Source organism: Carcharhinus amblyrhynchos, chromosome 26, assembly GCF_965287045.1.
Source record: "Carcharhinus amblyrhynchos chromosome 26, sCarAmb.v2.hapA, whole genome shotgun sequence".
NCBI lineage: Eukaryota > Metazoa > Chordata > Chondrichthyes > Carcharhiniformes > Carcharhinidae > Carcharhinus > Carcharhinus amblyrhynchos.
Genome location: NC_137349.1, coordinates 12,747,123 through 12,768,657, shown reverse-complemented (window position 1 = coordinate 12,768,657; position 21,535 = coordinate 12,747,123). Strand labels below are relative to the sequence as shown.

The 21,535-nt window shown below is 45.8% G+C and overlaps 1 protein-coding gene across 1 annotated transcript in view; it reads right to left on the bottom strand.

Annotated features, from left to right (window-relative positions):
* The window catches only part of kcnn1a (potassium intermediate/small conductance calcium-activated channel, subfamily N, member 1a), a 128,367-nt gene that overhangs the window by 41,636 nt on the left and 65,196 nt on the right, over positions 1-21,535 (bottom strand). Inside the window, exons 4-5 of the mRNA XM_080212629.1 lie at positions 18,442-18,537; positions 11,797-12,215 (exon numbers count right to left, since the gene is read on the bottom strand). Of these exons, the coding sequence (XP_080068755.1) occupies positions 11,797-12,215; positions 18,442-18,537 (515 nt within the window). The remainder of the gene's footprint in view (positions 1-11,796; positions 12,216-18,441; positions 18,538-21,535) is intronic.

Here is a 21,535-nt window from a genome sequence, read left to right as displayed (position 1 = left end):
ACAGACCCAGACTATTGAGTCTCTCCTGATAGGACAACACTCTCATCCCAAGAATTAGCCTGGGGAATCTCCTTTGGGCTGCCTCCAATGTTACTATACCCTTTTTTTAGATAAGGGAACCAAAATTGTACGCAGTATTCCAGGTGCGGCCTCACCAACACCTGTACGATCACAAAAAAACTCCCTATTTTTAAATTCCAGACCATTTGCAATAAAGGCCAAAATACCCTTTGCCTTCTTAACTACTTGTTGGATCTGCCTGCTAGCTTTCTGTGATCCATGCACTAGAACACCCAGATCCCTCTGCACTTCACTCACCTGCAGTCTCTCTCCATTGAGATAATGAGAAAATTTGATTTCTCCTACCAATGTGCGTGACCTCACACTTCCCCACGTTAAACACCATTTGCTGTGTTTCTGTCCAGTCACCCAATCTATTGATATCCCATTGCAGAATCAGAATACCCTCATCACAACCTGCCCTGCCACCTACCTCTGTATCATCAGAAAAACTGGGAACCTGACATTCTGTTCCTTCCTCCAGGTCATTAATGTAAATAGTGAACAATTGTGGGCCAAGAACTGATCCCTGCAGTAGTGCACAAGTTACATCTTCCTAGAAGGTGGTGGGTGAGCTGCCTTCTTGAACCTGTTACAGTGTATGTGGTGTAGGTACACCCACAGTGCTGATAGGGAGGGAGTGCAGAGTTTTGACCCAGCGACAATGAAGGAACAGCAGTATATTTCCAAGTCAAGCGCTGCTATATTACGACCTTGCATGGGCTAAAATCCCTCCTGAAGCCAGTGGAGAATTTCATTCTGGAGCCTCGCCCACCAGGTGTTAAATTCGGGCCAAGATGGTCTGCGGCGTAGAGGGGAACTTGCAGGTGGTGGCGTCCCCATGGACCTTTTACCCCCGGTGACAGAGGGCGAGCGTTTGGAAGATTCTGTCAAAGGAGCCCTGCAAATTCTCTAGAGGATAGGTAAACTATTGACCTGATAATTTAACACCAATGTACAAGGTTCCAGGAAGCTCTCAGTGTCACATTAACAACAGGGAAGAACAGCTCTGTTTTAGATTGAGGTGCAATGAAATCAGTGAACGTTTAACTTTCTCACAATATCTTTTTTTCATTTTCCTGTTTCTGTTAACCATTACTCTGTGATTTTTCCATTTCCCTTCCATCATCAAATTATATCCAACATCACCCCAATATTTTCCAATATTCTCTTCAATTCAAATTTGTACTCAATATCGAATTACTCAGGTGACTGAGCAAAATGGCAAAGCGGAAATCAATGCCCCACTCTCTGAATGATACAGTACATAATGGGTGGCACGGTGGCACAGTGGTTAGCACTGCTGCCTCAAAGTGCCAGAGACCCAGGTTCGATTCCCGGCTTGGGTCACTGTGCGTGCAGAATCTGCATGTTCCTTGCATGGGTTTCCTCCGGGTGCTCTGATTTCCTCCCGCAGTCCAAAAGACGTGCTGGTTAGGTGCATTGGCCATGCTAAATTCTCCCTCAGTGTACCCAAACAGGTGCCAGAGTGTGGCAACTAGGGGGTTTTCACAGTAACTTCATTGTAGTGTTAATGTAAACCTACTTGTGACACTAATAAAAAGAAACTTAAAACATAAGATCATCGGCCCATCACAAGCTTGCTAGCTAATCCTGTCTCTGTGTTCTTTTCTATCCTTTAAATATCGACAGAGATATAACTGAATCTGCTTCCACAGCTCTTTCCAGCAGCATTTTCCAGATCAGAACTCTCAGTGTCAAACTATTGTTCCTCATGCCACATCCATCACCGTAAATCGAAGTCCTCCAGCTGTGATTGATGCTAAGTTGCTGTGAATTTTAGATTTCATTGTACATTCCTCTTTTCAAACACTTATTTATCCATCAATGAGTGAGGGTGACTGGCAAGGCCAACATTCAATACCCATTGTTACTTCCCCTTGAGAAATAATTTCTTTTTGATTTTCCCATTAAGTATTTGAACATTTCCATCCAATATCCTCTTAACCATCTCTCTGGTCTAAGAACTATCCCAGCCTCTCCAGTGTGGTTCCATGAACTGAAGTTGTACAAGAATGAGATAGAGAATCTGGTGAACTGGTGCAGCGACAATAATCTCTCCCTCACTGTCAACAAAACGAAGGAGATTGTCGTTGAATTCTGGAAGCGTAAAGGAGAACATGCCCCTGTCTACTTCAATGGGAACAAAGTAGAAATGGCTGAGAGCTTCAAGTTTTTAGGTGTCCAGATCACCAACAATCTGTCCTGGTCCCTCCATGCCCACACTACAGTTAAGAAAGCCCACCAACACCTCTACTTTCTCAGAAGACTAAGGAAATTCAGCTTGTCTGCCACGACTCTCACCAACGTTTACAGATGCACCATACAAAGCATTCTTTCTGGCTGTGTCACAGCTTGGTATGACTCTTGATCTGCCCAAGACTGCAAGGAACTACAAAAGGTCATGAATGTAGCCCAATCCATCACGCAAATCAGCCTCCCATCCATTGACTCTATCTACACTTCCCACTGCCCCGGCAAGGAAGCCAGCATAATTAAGGATCCCATGCACCCCGGACATTCTCTCTTCCACCTTCTTCCATCAGGACAAAGATACAAAAGTCTGAGGTCACATACCAATTGACTCAAGAACAGCTTCTTTCCTGACTTCTGAATACTTTTTCTAGCTATGAATGTACCACTACATTCTGCACCCTCTCCTTTCCTTCTCTATGAATGGTATGTGTCGTCTGTATCGCATGCAAGAAACAATACTTTTCACTGTATGTTAATACATGTGACAATAAAAAATCAAATCAAAATCAAATCAAGTATCTCATCCCTGGAATCATTCTTGTAAATCTCCTCTGCACCCACCCCAAGGTCATGTACCTTGCTCCACATTGAACACAAGTCCAGCTGCAGTCTAAACAGTGATTTCTAAAGATTATATCAAGAGCTCCCTCAACTGCTTTGGTCAGTCAACTGCCGACTGGCCAACTTCCTACCTTTCCCCCAAATCAGTTGAAATTGTGAACAGTTTACTCTCCGAGCAAACCCACCCCCTTCCATTGTCACTCCGTTCCTCAAACATCCTCACTTTATCCCTGGGCCCTTGGAAATAACTCCAACCTCACTTTCCTCTCCACAGTCCTTGAACGATGCAGTGCCTCCCACAGAAAACCGTTTGAATCCTTCCAATCAGATTTCCAATCCTACCCTCCTGAAACCGGCCAAAGCAATTGCAAATCAAATTCTTTGCAACTGCGTTAAACTCTCTCACTTCAACTCCTCGACCTGTCTGCAGCTTCTGGTGTGAGTTGACACTTCCCTCTCCACCATTGTCCAGCTGAGAGGGACCACACTCAACTAGTTCCATTCTGACCCGTTGGGTCACAGCTTGAGAATGGCCTGCAATTACCTTCCCTCATCATTAGCTGTGGGGACCCCGTGGTGACCAATCCCTATTTCTCATCTGAACTCAGTGACATCAACTGAAAATATCAGATTCCACATTGACGCCGACAGCGTCTAAGTCTAACTCACCTCCTCCTCGCTCAACCACTGCAAAACCCCTGAGTATTGAAAATGGGCGTTCTGGGATGCGGGTGTGGCTGGCTAGACCAGCATTTATTGCCCATCCCTAATTGCCCCTTGAAAAGGTGCCGGTGAGCTGCCTTCTTGAACCGCTGCAGTCCCTGTAGTGTAGGTACAGCCACAGCGCTGTTAGGGAGGGAGTTCCAGGATTTTGAGCCAGCGACAGTGATTAAACGGCGATACATTTCCAAGTCAGGATGGTCAGTGGCTTGGGGAGGGGAACGTCCGGGTGGTGGTGTTTCTGTGCCTCTGCTGCCCTTGTCCTTTTAGATGATAGAAATCCTGGTTTGGAAGATGTGGTTGAAGGGGTCTTGTTGAGCTTTGTAGATGGTTTACACTGCTGCCATTTTGGGTCACTGCTGAAGAGAGTGAATATTTAAGATGGTGGATGGGATGCCAATCTTGTGGGCTGTTTTGCCCTGGTTGATGCCAAAAGTTTTTGAGTGTTGGAGCTACATCCGTCCAGGCAAGTGAAGCGTATTCCAACACACTCCTGACCCATGTCTTGTAGATGGTGGACAGGCTTTGGGGAGTCAGGAGGTGAGTTACTCGCTACAGAATTCCCAGCCTCTGACCTGCTCTAGTAGCTGCAGTATTAATGCGGCTACTCCAGTTCAGTTTCTAGTTAATGGTAACCCCCAAGATGTTGATAGTGGGGGATTCAGATATGATAATGTCGTTGGATGTCAAGGGGAGATGTTACATTCTCTTTTGCTAGAGATAGTTGTTGCCTGGCACTTGTGTGGCTTGAATCTTACTTGCCCCTTGTCAGCCCAAGCCTGGATATTGTCCAGGTCTTGCTGTGAATGCAAACAGTGCTTCAGTGTCTGATGAGTTGAAAATGGTGCTGAACATTGTGCAGGCATCCACTGAAGATGGTTGGGTCAAGGACACTGCCCTGAGGGACTCCTACAGTGATGTCCTGGAGCTGAGATGATTGACCCCCAATCACTACAACCATCTTGCTCTGTGCCAGGTATAACTCCAACCAGCGGAGAGTTTTCCTATTGACTCCCATTGGCTCCAGTTTTGCCAGGGCTCCTTGATGCCACACTCGGTTGAACGTGGCCTTGATGTGAAGGATAGTCCCTCTCACCTCACCTCCGGAATTCAGCTATTTTTTGTCCATGTTTGAACAAAGGCTATAATGAGGTCTGGAGCTGAGTGACCCTGGCGAAACCCAAACGGGGCGTCATGAGCATTTATTACTGAGCACTGTTGATGACCCCTTCCATCACTTCACTGATGATCGAGAGTAGACTGGGCAGAAGTTGACCGGGTTGGATTTGTCCTGTTTCTTGTGTACAGGATATACCCTGGACAATTTTCCACATTGTTGGGTAGATGCCAGTGTTGTAACCGTACTGGAACAGCCTGACTTGAGGAGCAGCAAGTTCTGGAGCACGAGTCTTCAGTGCTATTGCTGGAATGTTGTCAGAGCCAATAGCCTTTGCAGCATCCAGTGCCTCCAACCGTTTCTTGATATCACATGGAGTGAATCGAGACTGGCATCTGTGATCCTGGGGACAACTGGAGGAGGCCAAGATGAGGCACTTCCGGCTGAAGGTTGTTGTGAATACTTCAGCCTTAACTTTTGCACTGATGTGCTGGGCTCCTCCATCATTGAGGATGGGGACATTTGTGGTGCCTCATTCTCCGGTCAGTTGTTTAATTGTCCACCACCATTCACAACTGGATGTGGCAGGATTGCAGATCTCAGATTTGGTTGTTGGGATCGCTTCGCTCTGTCTATCACTTGCTGTTTGGCACACAGACAGTCCTGTGTTGTAGCTTCACCAGACTGAGACCTCATTTTTAGGTGTACCTGGTGCTGCTCCTGGCACGCCCTCCTGCACTGTCCATTGAACCAGGGTTGATCCCCTGGCTTGGTGATAATGATAGAGTGGGGGATATGCTGGGCCGTAAGGTTACAGATTGTGCTGGAGTACTGTTCCGCTGCTGCTGATGGCTCACATGGATGTCTCATGGATGCCCAGTTTTGATGGGAGGTATTCTCACTGTGATGACCTTGTCTCCAAAAGGATAGATGTATCTGGGACAGGTTGGTGAGGTTCAGTATGTTTCTCCCTCTTGTTGGTTCCCTCACCACCTGCTGCCGCCCCAGTCTAGCAGCAATGTCCTTCAGGACCCGGCCAGCTCGGTCTGTGCTGGAACTACTGAGCTGCTCTTGGTGATGGACATTGAAGTCCCCACCCAGAGCACATTCTGCACCTGCCACCCTCAGTGCTTCCTCCAAAGTGGTGTCGACATGGAGGAGCTGCTTCACCAGCTGAGGGCACGGTGTGTGGTAACCAGCAGGAGATTCCCTTGTCCATGTTTGACCCGGTGCCATGAGACTTCCTGGGGGTCCAGGGTCGATATTGAGGACTCTCAGGGTGACTCGCTCATGGCTGTATACCACTGTGCCGCCACCTCTGCTGGGTCTGTCCTGCTGGTGGGATGGGACGCAGGGACTGCCTGGGACATTGTCTGATTTGATGAGCGTGACTATGTCAGGCTGTTGCTTGACTAGCCTGTGAAACAGCACCCCCAATTTTGACACAGGCCCCAGATGTTGGTAAAGAGGACTTTTTTGCAGGGTTGACAGGATTGGGTTTGCCGCTGTCGTTTCTGGTGCCTGGATTGATGATAGATAGAACAAAGAACAAGAACAAAGCAACTTCCAACACAGGAACAGGCCCTTCAGCCCTACAAGCCTGCACCGACCATGCTGCCCAACTGAACTAAAACCCCCTACCCTTTTGGGGACCATATTCCTCCATTCCCATCCTATCCATGTATTTGTCAAGATATCCCTTAAAAGTCACTATCGTATCTGCTTCCACTACCTCCCCCGGCAGCGAGTCCTTTAAACCTTGCCCCTCACACCTTAAACCTTTGTCCCCTAGTAATTGACTCTTCCACCCTGGGAAAGAGATTCTGACTGTCCACTCTGTCCATGTCTCTCATTATCTTGTAGACTTCTATCAGGTAACCCCTCAACCTCCGTCATTCCAGTGAGAACAAACCAAGTTTCTCCAACCTCTCCTCATAGCTAATGCCCTCCATACCAGGCAACATCCTGGTAAATCTTTTCTGTACCCTCTCCAAAATCTCCACATCCCTTTGTGTAGTGTGGCGACCAGAATTGAACACTATATTCCAAGTGCGGCATAACTAAAGTTCTATAAAACTGCAACATGACTTGCCAAATTTTAAACTCAATGTCCGGCCAATGAAGGCAAGCATACTAAATGCCTTCTTGACTACCTTCACCACCTGCATTGCCATTTTCAGTGACCTGTGTACTTGTACACCCAGATCCCTCTGCCTATCAGTACTCTTAAGGGTTCCATCATTTACCGTATATTTCCTGTCTGTATTAGACCTTCCAAAATGCATCATCTCACATTTGTCTGGATTAAACTCCACCTGCCATCTCTCCGCCCAAGCCTCCAACCGATTTATATCCTGCTTTATCTTCTGATGGTCCTCATCTCTATCTGCAAATCCACACCCTTTGTGTCGGCTGCAAACTTACTAATCAATCCAGTTACATTTTCTTCCAAATTATTTATATATATTACAAACAGCAAAGGTCCAGCACTTAGGTCCCTAAGGAATGCCACTTGTCACAACCCTCCATTCAGAAACACCCCCTCCCACTGCTACCCTCTGTCTTCTATGATGGAGTCAGTTCTGTATCCATCTTGCCAGCTCCCCTCTGATCCTGTGCAACTTCACCTTCTGTACCAGATATTCGGTCATTTTAGACTTTGTCGTGGTTTGATAAAACTGATTGGCTTCCTAGGCCACATTGCTGTGGCTCTGGAGTCACATGTAGGCCAGACCAGGTAAGGATGGCTGATTTCCATTAGCGAGCATTAGCGAGCCACATGGGATTTTACAGCACCGACAATGGTTCCTTGTCACTATTAGACTAGCTTTTAGTTCCAGATCTTTTATTAATTGAATTTATATTCTACCAGCTGCCATAGTGGGGTTGGACCCCATGTCGTTTGGATTACTAGTCTAGTGACATTACCACAACACCACTGTTTTTCAGATGCTTATATGAGTTGATCTTTCCTCTGACTAAACATTGGGAAGACTGGAGCCATTGTTTTGAGGATGCAGAGATGCTTCAGTGAAATTTGGACAGGCTGAGTGTGTGGGCACCTGCATGGCAGATGCAGTATAATGTGGATAAATGTGAGTTATCAACTTTGGTAGCAGTAATAGGAAGACAGATTATTATTGGAATGGGTGTAAATTGAGAGAGGCGGATATTCAATGAGACCTTGGTGTCCTTGTGCACCAGTTTCTGAAAGTAAGTATGCAGGTACAACAGGCAGTAAAGAGGGCAAATGGTATGTTGGCCTTCATAGCGAGAGGATTTGAGTATAGAGATAGGGATGTTTTGCTACAATTATAAAGGATGTTGGTGAGGCCACACCTGGAGTATTGTGTGTAGTTTTGGTGCCCTTATCTGAGGAAGGATATCCTTGCTATAGAGTGAGTACAAGCTGATTCCTGGGATGGCAGGTCTATCAAATGAGGAGAGACTAAGTGAGTTAGGATTATATTCCTTGGAGTTTAGAAGAGTGAGAGGGCATTTCATAAAAACTTATAAAATTCTAACAGGGTTAGACAGAGTAGATTCAGAAAGAATGCTCCCGATGGTGGGGGAGTTCAGAATCAGGGGTCATAGTCTGAGGATAAGGGGTAAATCTTTTAGAATTGAGGTGAGGAGAAATTTCTTCACCCAGAGGGTGGTGAATATGTGGAATTCACTCCCACAGAAAGTAGTTGAAGCTAAAATGTCTAATTTCAAGAAGAGATTAGATATAGCTCTTGGGACTAAAGGGATCAAGGGATATGGAGGGAAGGAGGGAATCAGGACATTGAATTTGATGATCAGCTGTAATCAAAATGAATGGTGGAGCAGGCTCAAAGGACTGCTTCTAGTTTCTATATTTCTATGTTTATATATAACTTGCACCAGATCGTGTTCATCCATCACTCCTGTGTTCGCTGTGTCTCCTGGTTAAGCAAATCCTTGGTTTTAAAATTCTAACCGTTATTTCCAAATCCCTCACCCCTCCCTAACTCTGTAACCTCCTCCACTTCTTTAATCTTTCCAAGGCCTCTGTACTCCTTCCAATTCGGGCGATTCGAACATCCCCGATTTTAATCATTTCACCCAAAATGCTGGAAATACTCAGCAGGCCTGGCAGTGTCTGTGGACTAAGCAACAGGGTGAACGCTTCAGGTTGAAGACTTTTCCTCAGATGAAGATCAGTTCCAATGAAAGGTGACAATCTGAGATGTTAACTCTGTTTCTCTCCCCAAAGACACTGCCCGATCTGCCGAGTATTTCCAGCATTTTCTGTCCTTATTTCAGATTTCCAGCATCTGCAGTATTTTGCCTTTGTTTAATCGTTGGCAACTGCCAAGGCTCTAAACTCTTCAATTCGCTCCCTAACTCTCTCTGCGATACTCTCCAACCTGAGGCGTAGAGGATAAGAATTGACAAGTCATGTTGCAGCTGTATAGAACTTTAGTGAGGTCACATTTGGAATACTGCGTACAGTTCTGGTCACCACACTACCAGAAGGACGTGGAGGCTTTGGAGAGAGTACAGAAAAGGTTTACCAGGATGTTGCCTGGTTTGGAGGGCATTAGCTCCGAGGAGAGGTTGGAGAAACTTGGTTTGTTTTCAGTTGAATGTCAGAGGCTGAGGGGGCGGCCTAGTAGAAGTTTACAAAATTATGACAGCATGGATAGAATGATTGGTTGAAGTCTTTTTCCCAGGGTAGAATTGTCAATTACTAGGGGACATTGCTTTTAGACAAAAGGGAGAAAGTTTATAGGAGACGTGAGAGGAAAGTTTTGTTTTACACAGAGGGTGGTAAGTGCCTGGAATGCGCTGCCAGAGGAGATGGTAGAAGCAGATACAATTGCAAGGTTTAAGAGGGATCTTCACAGATATGTGAATAGGCAGGAAATAGAGGCATACAGACCGAATAGAGACAAAAATTCTTTAGTTTAGGAAGGTGTCAAGGGGTGGCATGGTGGCACAGTGGTTAGCACTGCTGCCTCACAGTGACAGGGACCCAGGTTTGATTCCCAGCTTGGGTCACTGCCTGTGTGGAGTTTGCATGTTCTCTCTGTATCTGCGTGGGTTTCCTCCGGGTGCTCTGATTTTCTCCCAGAGTCTGAAAGACATGCTGGTTCGGTGCACTGGCCATGCTAAATTCTCCTTCAGTGTACCCGAACAGGAGCCGGAGTGTGGCGACTAGGAGATTTTCACAGCAATTTCATTGCAGTGTTAATGTAAGCCTGCTTGTGACTAATAAACAAACTTTGCTTTACTTTTCCTTTATGTGTCGGCACAGTTTTGACGGGCCGAAGGGCCTGTTCCTGTGTGGTACTGTTCTTTATTCTCATTGCAGTGTATCGTCAAAACCTAACTCTTTAACTAAGCTTTGGTCACAGGTTCTAATATCAGTTCCTGGAGCTCAGTGTGAAGCTATATTTGCTGGTACTGATGTAAAGAGCCATGGGACATTTCACAATGTTAAAGGTGCTACATTAACACAAGAAGCTGTAATTGGAGTATAAATTCCTCAATTCTACACTCTGCAACCGTGACTTTCCAGCTCCTGTGGTGGGCTTTCCCATAGCAGAGGTTACTCACCATTGGACGTCAGCAGGATTTTCCAGTCCCGCTGAAGTCTATGGCAACTCAGCGAGGTTTGTTCCTCCTGCCACTGGGAAACAGTGCCAGCAGGAGTTGGCAAAGTGCTGGAAAATTTTGCCCCTGTGTCCTTCTGAGTAAAGACAGGAATGTTGTTCATTTTTAAAACAGCTTTCTCATCCTGCCCAGCGACCACAAGGATTTCTGTATGTACACCCCAGCTCTCTCTGTTCCTGCTATCTCTTTAAAGCTGCAACCATTGCTTCTCCTCATTCTTCCCATTAATACTAACTACAGTATTAACACTCATCCACCATGTTTCTGCCCAGTTTATCTTTCCCTTAAGTCTGTTTCTACCCTCTGCACTTCTTATTACATTCCCAAGTTTTGCAAATTTGGGAATGATGCCCTGTATTCCCAACTCTGGGACAGTTATATTTCTTTCAGAAAGAGCAGTGGTGCCCGCAGCAGCCACTGGGGAGCAGCACAGTGTGTTCCCCTGCAATGTGCAAGGTGCCCATTTCCATGACTTTCTGCTTCCTGTTCCTGGGCAGACATCATCACATTCAACCTCATGCACCCCAAATACATCAACAAGTTTATTGTGTGGAATATTGTCAAATGCCTTTGAATGTCCCAAAAAACACCAGCAACACTGCCCTCATCCATCCACACCGTCCCTTCATCAAAGAACACACCCACACCCACCTGCACTACCTGTCCAGGGAGTGTTTGATGGGCAACAGGGTAGAGGGAGTTTTATTCTGTATCTAACCCGTGCTGTACCTGTCCTGGGAGTGTACGATGGGGACAATGTAGAGGGAGCTTTACTCTGTTTCTAATCCTGTGCTGTACCTGTCCTGCCTGTGTTTGATGGGACAGTATAGAGGGAGCTTTATTCTGTATCTAACCCTGTGCTGTACCTGTCATGGGAGTGTTTGATGGGGACAGTGTAAAGGGAGCTTTATTCTGTATCTAACCCCGTGCTGTACCTGTCCTGGGAGTGTTTGATGGGGACAGTGTAGAGGGAGCTCTACTCAGTATCTAACCCCGTGCTGTACCTGTCCTGGGACTGTTTGATGGGATAATTTTAACCTGCAGTGCTGTCACCAGGTGTCAAAAATGGGAAATCCTCCCCTTATTAAGCCTGACATCACCTTGATAAACATAAGGTTCAATAAACAAGTGGCCTTTGGAAAGGTCCCTGATGGGGTCCTGCTTGTGGCTTGCAGCCCTCTGAGATATCTCCAGATGGTCTTCCTTGGGTGCAGGTCTTCCCCAAGAGCACAGAATTGTGAAGTTACTTTACGAGAGACGGGAGAGGGGTTTAACCTGAACTCTATCTCCGGATTGTGTTATTGCTGCAGTTGGCCACAGTTAGAAGTCTTGTTGGAAAAGTTCCATATCTAGATTGCCGTGAAAGAATATTTGTCAGGTACTGGAGGACAGAGTAACAGTGAGCAGGACTGAAGACTTACCTTTCACACACACGTACAGTCCAGGCGGCTATAATCCATGAAGAAATACTAAAGACCAGGAGCACAGTCCCTGGACAAATTGTCATCAGAGTCTTCATTACAAAGCGGGTATTGAAGTTTATCTTGTTTAGAGCTCCGATGCTTCGAGATGAGGCGTCCGTAAAGAGTTTGCTGTGGAGCAGCATCACCCTGGCAATCAGATAGAGTCTGAGGAACATGGGGATGGACAGGATAATGTCCACGTCGGCACTGGCCATGGACGTGGCGTAGGTGAAAGCGAGACGTGCAGTCCATGTGAAGATGTACTGCCCAGGGATTGGGTGGATTGCACACACCAACAGCTCCAGACAGATGAAAAAAATCCTTTCATACGTCATGGCTATCCTCCAATCATCGGCGCCATTGTCAACCATGAAAAGCTGGAAGGCAAGAGACAGAGGATTAGGCCCGAGTGTCGCCATAGGAACAGGAGCATAGCATTCAGCCCTTAGAGAGTGATATTCCTTTCAACTGGATTCCGCTTGATCTGCATCTTACCTATCTTAGAATCATAGAAACCCTACAGTGCAGAAAGAGGCCACTTGGCCCATCGAGCCTGCACTGACCACAAACACTCAGGCCCTATATATCCCTGTGTCTTTACCCTGCTTATCCCCCTGACAATATGGGGTAATTGTGAGACAGTAGTGCTAACCACTGTGCTAACCGTGAAGGATCTTGGTTCCAAACCCTCTAATGCGTGACAGAAAATATCTCAGTCTTTGTTCTCAAATGTTTAATTGACCCTCCCTCGACCTCACAAGGCTTTCTGGGGAAGAGAGTTCCAGATTTTCACTGTCCTTTGTGTGAAGAATTGCTTCCTGATCTCACCCCTGAACGGCCTGTCTCGCATTTTCAGGTTTTTGTCACGGGCTCTGGACTCCTTGAGCAGCGGACATCATTTTCCTCCACGCAAGTAAATCCTTTAATCGAGAATTAGATTGCAAAATGGGAATGGTCTCTGATAGGACAGAGAGTAAGAGAGAGTAAATGTCAAAGAACAAAGAAAATTACAGCACAGGAACAGGCCCTTCGGCCCTTCAAGTCTGTGCTGCCCCACTTAACTAAAACCTCCTACCCTTCCAGGGACCGTATCCCTCTATTCCCATCCTAGTCATGTATTTGTCAAGTCGCCCTTTAAAATTCATGATCGTATCTGCTTCCACTACCTCCCCCGGCAGCGAGTTCCAGGCACCCCGTCCACCTTCTGTGTAAAAAACCTGTCTCGTACATCTCCTTTAAACCTTGCCCCTCGCTCCTTAAACCTGTGCCCCCTAGCAATTGAACGTCAAAAATTGAATATCAACGAATGTTTTTAATCTGACTTTGTATCTACTTAAAAAACGATTAGATCTGGAAAATTGTCCCATTCTGATGGAAGGTTATTGACCAGAGTTTTTCGTTCAACAAAAGTAGCCTAACCTGCTGGGAGTTTCACATTTAGAGCAACCAGTTTTCACCTTTAGCTCTCCCACCGGCACCCACCCCCCCACCCCCACCACCACCTCCCCCCACTCCACCCGTCCCCCCTTCAGGTGTTGACCCAAATTTAAAGTGTTGAAAATAAAAAACTGCTTCGTGCCACTGGAGAGAAATTAGGGTCAATCATCGGCCAGAATGCTGGAGATTTAGAGACCTTTTGTCGAATCCAACGTATGAAGGCAGCCTGTCAATTGGGCCAGGGCAAATAAATCAATTCCCTTTCACTCCTATTGTGAGGAGGCCCTGATCCGAGTTTAAAACTCCAAAGCATTGTTCCCAATCACAAGCGACGCTCTCAATTATTCATGATGGTGAGCAGCCTGGTCACTGGATGTGGAAGAGTCTGCCTCTAACACAGCTGCAGATCTTTCAATGCTGAGAGTTTACGGTTGCTTCTAGAATTTTCCCACCCACGCCCCCCACCCCTCACTTCTTCCACCTCCACCCCTACAGATAATGCAGCTTCCACCCTAGTGCCAGACCACAGTCAGTAACAACACCTCCTCCGCGATCATCCTCAACACTGGTTTCCCCCCCCCATGACTGTATTCTCAGCCCCCTACTATACTCCTTATACACCTATGACTGTGTGGCCAAATTCCCCTCTGATTCAATTTGCAAGTTTGCTGACGACATCACCGTAGTGGGTCGGATCTCAAACAGTGACGAGACAGAGTACAGGAATGAGATAGGGAATCTGGTGAATTGGTGCGGTGACAATAATCTCTCCCTCAATGTCAACATAGCGAAGGAGATTGTCATTGAATTCAGGAAGCGTAAAGGAGAACATATCCCTGTCTACATCAATGGGGGAAAGGGTTGAGAGATTCAAGCTTTTAGATCATCGACAACCTGTCCTGGTCCACCCATGCCGACACTATACTTAAGAAAACCCACTAAAGCCCCTCAGGAGGCTAAGGAAATTTGGCATGTCAGCTACAACTCTCACCAGCTTTTACAGATGCACCATAGAAAGCATTCTTTCTGGTTGTATCACAGCTTGGTATGGCTCCTGCTCTACCCAATTCTGCAAGGAACTACAAAGGGTCGTGAATGTAGCCTAATCCATCACACAAACCAGCCTCCATTGACTGTGTCTACACTTCTTGTTACCTCGGCAAAATTGCCAGCATAATTAAGGACCCCACACACTCCAGACATTCTCTCTTCCACCTTCTTCCTTCAGGAAAAAGATACAGAAGTCTGAGATCATGTACCAACTGACTCAAGAACAGCTTATGCCCAGTTTGAATGGACTTACCTTGCATTAAGTTGATCTTTCTCTTCACCCTAGCTATGACTGTAACACTACATTCTGCACTCTCTCATTTCCTTCTCTATGAATGGTATGCTTAGTCTGAATAGCGCACAAGAAACAATACTTTTCACTCTATATTAACACGTGTGACAATAATAAATCAAATCAAATCAAATCAAAGAAACTGGTCCTGCAGATAACGTGCTGTCAATCGAGAGAGGGAGGGAGAGGTTTCACTGCAGCCCCACAAACAGTTTCACACATCAGGGTCAGCTATAAGGAATCTCTTTCACCATTGTCAATCAATGATGAAAATCTACATGTTAGTCACAGGAGAAGCTGGGGGACACTCAAAGCTAGTCTTTACGAAAGGGACAGCAAGGAACAAATGTATTAAGAATGGGTTACCAAGGTCCAAGGTTGAGCTGGCTTCTCCAGCAATTAAAAATTCACCCTCAGGACAATCCTAGCAGCTTCTACCCAAGCGAGAAGGAATAGCAATAAAGACATTGTGACTTTTAAATTTTTTGAACAGTTTTATGAGCTATAAAAATATTGGAGTTGGAGAAAACAATGGCCAGTTGACCAAGATTCATCCAATCAGGAGAACCAGGACTTTGTTCTTTTTCAAATTGGTCATGGGAAGCTGGAATGATGGTCGTGTTGGACAGCCAATGATGTGGGGGCAGGGCAACTGTAGTCATGGGAACTCCTGGGTGGCATAGTGCACATTGGTTATCATTGCTGCCTCACAGCGCAAGGGACCTGGGTTCGATTCCAGCCTTGGATCACAGTCTGTGTGGAGTTTGTATGCTCTCCCCGTGTCTGTGTGGGCTTCCGATTTCCTCCCATGGTCCAAAGATGTGCAGGTTAGCAAAATCCATGGGATAAATATGTGTGGTCACAGGTATGCTCTGTTGAAGAGTCAGTGCAGACTCGATGGGCTGAATGGTGTCCTTCTGCCATGTTGGGATTCTAAGATTCTATCCAAGTACAGTTGGTAGCCCTAACTAAAGGGGAGCCTTACATAGAAAAAGGATTGGTTCAGTAAAGTCCCTTCAACTGGACTGTGTCACAATCCTGGAACTCCCTCCCTATCAGCACTGTGCGTGCACCTTCACCACAGGGACTGCAGCCGTTCAAGAACGCAGCTCACCACCACCTTCTCAAGGGCAGTTAGGGATGGGCAATAAATGCTGGCCAGCCAGTGGCGCCCACATCCCTTGAAGTGTGGTGAATGTGTCAGTATAGGAAAGCAGCAGCCAACTTGTACACTGCAAATTTCTACAAACATTCATGAAATAATTCACCAGTAGATAATCAATTTTTGTCGTGTTGTTTATGGGATACATATTGATCCGGACAATGTGGGAATTGGCTTTGGGATTATTTGCTCAGGTGTCTGGAAAGGGACTCAAACTCACGACATAGAGGCAAGAGCAGAAGTCACTGAACCATAGCAGAGACCAAACATTAAAAAAAATAAATATTTAATGTAGATTGAACATTGAAATTCAGAACAGCTGATAAAAGAGTTGTCAGACAGTTCCACCAGAAATTATTTGAATCAGAATGTTTTTCAATTAACATAATTGTTTAGACATAAATCATTAGAAGCTTAATGCCTCACTGGATAGCTTAACACATTTCAGATGTTATTTTGAAGATGTCCCTTTGGAACTAAGTGATGAGAGTGAACAGCGTGGACTTGAGAAAGATATTTATGGATCAGGGCGGACGTTCTTTGGGACACAGTTAGAAGTCTCACAACAGGTCCATTTGGAATCACGAGCTTTTGGAGTGCTGCTCCTTCATCAGGTGAGTCCTTCATTAGCGCTCTGAAAGCTCACGGTTTCAAATAAACCTGTTAGACTTTAACCCGGTGTTGTGAAACCTCTTACTGTGTCCACCCTAATCCAATGCCGGCATCTCCACATCAACCTTATAGGCGATTGAGGAGGCCATCGGTATTTTTGGGACTCAAGGTGCCAAGAGTCTACTGCTAAGTTCAAGCCTGACAGCAGCAATATCAGGCAAGCCTTTGGCACTCTAAGCTTCAGCACATTCTTGACTGGTCTGCCGCTTTTTTCATTCTCATCCAAATCTCCCCCCACCTTTCCTCCCACTGCCCTTGTCATAACTCACAACAAGTCCCATTCACCCATCGTCCCTCCCTATTTTTGTAAAATCCATCTGCCTCACAGCCCTCAGAGATCTCTCCAATCCTCCAGATCCGCACTTTTATGTGACACCAAATTTCATTGCTCTATCATCAGTGGCCGTGCCTTCAGCTGCCTGCCCCTAAGCTCTGGAATTCCCTCCCTAAACCTCTCTGCCTCCCTTTCCTCTGTTAAGCAACTCCTTAAAACCTACCTCTGGTCAAGCTTCTGGTCCCTGTTCTAATATCTCCTCGTGTCACACAGTCTTGGGATGTTTTGTACGCTGTTTTAAGGTGCTATGGAAATTAAAGTTGTTATGATCTTTTTATAGCTGTTCTGGTGCTTTTCTGATCCATGATCAACGTCACGCAACAAGGTGAGGAATTCATCCTTCAGAAAGTTTCTGGGGCTCAGTTTATGGGAGGGGTTGAGATTTAGTACAGAGAGAATATTAGCAATCATAGACTGAGTATTTCCACTGTTTTATTCACTGTTGGGATGGGGGCTGTTTATGCCCCTTGAGAAGGTGGTGGTGAGCTGTCTTCTTGAACTGCTGCCTCCCCTGTGGTCTAGTACCCCTGCAATGCTATTAAAGAGGGAATTCCAGGATTTTGATCCAGTGACATTGAAGGAGCGGTCGATATATTCCCATGACATGATGCTGAATGGTTTGGGGGAACGTGCAAATTTCTGTTTCAACTCTGAGTATCCTCCATCTGTAAAAATGGTGTCCAAAGCTGCACTCTACCTGCCTTTGTTCCTCTGAATCCAGTCACAGAATAAATGATTAAATGAGAGGGAGAGAGAGAGAGAGAGAGAAGAAAGTCATGCTAATCCAAAATGAATTATTAAGGTTGGGTTGGATCAGTTCCAAAAGAGGTTTCAAAAGGAAGTTTTCAAGATGAGTTCTCTTTCAAAAGCAACTCATTCTGTGGCTGGGTACAATCCTTTTTGATTTGTACACAGGGACAGCTGACCCCTCGCTCAGCTCTCACTGTGCAGGGTCCATCCCAGGGGGGTCCCACTGACTCAGTTAATGCTTGTTGTACCCAGAATGTTGCTGGAGCCCCAGACAAGGAAGGTTCATGTGCCCCTGAGCTGAGTTTGGGAGGATGCTACAAATTGCTTCATTCTCCACACGGGGTCACAGCAAATTCCCAAATGTCCTCAGCCTGTGACCTCTGGGGAAAAAAAGGGAGAGATAACGTGCAAAGCACAAAGCACGTACAGGAACAGTATGTCAGGATGCAAGACAGCCTGAATACAATCTGCCCATACAAAACATGTCCAAAGATATACATGTTAGGTGGATTGACCATGTCAAACTGCCCCTTAGTGTCAGGGGGACTAGCTGGGGTAAATGCATGGGGTTATTGGGATAGGGTCTGGGTGGGATGGTGGTGGGTGCAGATTTGATGGGCCGAATGGCTTCCTCCTGCACTGTAGGATTCTATGATTCTATGTCAGACCCGGGTTTGATCATGATGCTGAGTGTGATAGGATAACTAATTGGCATATGCAATCTCACACCGGGCATTAACAGCTTACCGTGTGCCAAGGGTGTGAGTGGGGGGGTGCGGGGAGGGTGGGGAAGGAGGGGTGGGCTGGGAAAGAGGGGTGGGTGGGTAAAGAGGGGTGGGCGGGGAAGGAGGTATGGTATGGTATGGTAAAGGGGGAAAAGACGTGGAAGAAAGGTTAGATCCTTACCTGAATCTCTCGAGCATGATACACAACAATGAGACCCAGTAATATTACAGTGGAGAGGCTGATAAGGCATTTGAGTGCGAGGGAATACAGGGACGCCTGCAACACGAGAGAGAGAACTGGTTACAACCATTCACAGAGATCACACAACATAACTAATATCAATGTCTGAATGACTGTCTCTCTAACAGATAACTTCAGATACAAAGTATTCTAACAATAATAAAGGTCTACTTGGATTAATAAACCTCACCCTTTAATCCCACCTACCCAGCTTTGCACCAGACCCTCAATCCCACCTAATTCGATATTCATTGTATTTTTATTATTCATTCGTGGGACATGGTGTCGCTGGCTGGCCAGCATTTATTACCCATCCCTAATTGCCCTTGGAGGGCACATGATGGTCAACCGCATTGCTGTGGCTCTGGAGTCACATGCAGGCCAGATTGGGCAAGGATGGCAGACTTCCTTCCCTAAAGCACGTTAATGAACCAGATGTGTTTTTCCAACGATGGTTTCATGGTCATCAGTAGATTCTTAATTCCAGATATTTTTTATTAAATTCAAATTCCACCATCTGCCGTGGCAGGATTCGAACCCGGGTCCCCAGAATGTTAGCTTCTGGATTAATAGTCGAGGGATAATAGCGCTAGGCCATCGCCTCCCCACTAATTAAATGCAGACAGTGGGCTTAACCTGGGGATTTACTGATCAATAGGAGCAGTTCCAGAACTGCAGTTTCTGGGTTGGGAGCTTTGGGTTTCGTATTGTGCATCTCTGTAAATAAACACTTTGAAAAGTGTGCAAAGATTGGTTCAAGTTCTATCCTTCATCACCTGGTTTTCTGATGAATAAAAACCTGCCCACCTTCTCCCTGTACCCCATCAACATCATGAACCTACAATCTTTCTTTACCCCTTATCTGTCCCTGCAATGTTGTTCAGTAACAACATTGTACATAAACAAATACTTTATGAAGTTTGATCTTTTTAAATTAGTTTCTGAAATTCTGCCAACTCCCAACAGCAAACCTGTCTCTGCCAGTACTGTAGCCCAGTGTTACATAGTGACAGACCCCTCCCCAATAGTGCTGTATCCCAGTGTTAACAGTGACAGACACATCCCCATCAGTACTGTACCCCAGTGTTATACAGTGACAGACCCATCCCCACCAGTACTGTACCCCAGTGTTATACAGTGACAGACCCATCCCCACCAGTACTGTACCCCAGTGTTATAAAGTGACAGACCTATCCCCAGTACTGTATCCCAGTGTTATACAGGGATAGACCCGTCCCCACCAGTACGGTACCCCAGTGTTATAAAGTGACAGACACATCCCCACCAGTACTGTATCCCAGTTTTATACAGAGACAGACCCATCCTCACCAGTACTGTATCCCAGTGTTATACAGGGGTAGACCCGTCCCCACCAGTACTGTACCCTAATGTTATACAGTGACAGACACACATCCCCACCAGTACTGTATCCCAGTGTTATACAGGGATAGACCCGTCCCCACCAGTACTGTACCCCGGTGTTATACAGTGACAGACACATCCCCACCAGTACTGTATCCCAGTTTTATACAGAGACAGACCCATCCTCACCAGTACTGTACCCCAGTGTTATATAGTGACAGATAAGCCTTTCTTCTTTAACCTTTTGTCATAAATCTGTTTTTTGTAACTATGATGGCAATGAATCAAGTGTTGATGAAACATAGTGTGAAACAGTTAAAGAAGAATAGTTAATGAGTGAGCTCTCTCTATCGAGACGTACTTGCTGACTGTCTCACTGGGTGACCATCAAGGTTATTTGACACTTGGGCAAACAAGGTATTGTCACAATAAAAAAATTGCATTTATATAGCACCTTCCACAACCTGGGGACATCCCATAGCCAATTGAATCATTAGGAGGTGTAGTCATTGTTGTATTGTAGGAAATGCAGGAGCCAATTCATATAAAGCAAGACCCACATAGGGGAATGTTGGAAATGGCCTGATCATGGGTTTTGTATAAATGTAGGCAAAGGAACCAGGAGAAATTCCTTTGAGTTGAGTCATTCCGTGGAATGTTTTAGCAGCCGAGAGGTCAGTCAGGGCCTCAGTTTAATATGGGACCAGAGCGACCTCACTGCCGGTAAGGCAGTCCTCCCTCAGTGTTGCTGCTGGGTCAAACAGAAATGTCCCTCAAGTCTCAGCGCTGGGAACTGAACCCATAACTTTCAGGCTTGGAGGCAGAATTTTGACCAATCACGCACAAGCTGACAACCTGTGGTTGTAAATTCCTGTGAATACCTGTCCTGGGCAAGTGTCTGGAAACCAAGAGATACCCATTTTCTCATCATCCCCTTCAGTCCTTCTCTCAGTCTCCAAGAAACCTTACACTTGTCTTTTTAATAACATACGTAATATTCACATAACAGAAACAGTCAATTCAGACCACACTGATACCAGAAACACACTACGACAGACAGGACGTAGATAACAACACACAATAGCCCAGACAGAACGTGAATCTCAGACACAGACTAGAGCAGACAAACACCAGTCGCAGATAAATTAGAGCAGGTAGAACATTAATCTCAGGGATGGGGATGACGTACTGGGATTGTCACTGGACTAGTAATCCAGACACTCAGGTTCAAATCCCACCATGGTAGATGGTGAAAATAGAATTCCATAAAAATCTGGAATTAAAAGTCTACTGGTGACCATGAAACCATTGCTGATTGTTGTAAAAAAAAAGAATCTGGTTCACTAATGTCATTTAGGGAAGGAAATCTGCCGTTCTTACCCAGTCTGGCCCAAGTGTGACACCAGAGTCACAGCAATGTGGTTGACCCTTAAATGCCCCCTGAAATGGCCGAGAAAACCACTCAGTTCAGGGCAGTTAGGGATGGACAATAAATGTTGGCCCAGCTAATAATGTTCATAGCCCATGAACAAATGAAAAAAAACAAATTGGAGCAGACACTAATCTCAGGCGCATTAGAGCAGACAGAACACTAGTCTCAGACACATTAGAGCAGACAGAACACTAGTCTCAGACACATTAGAGCAGACAGAACACCAGTCTCAGACACATT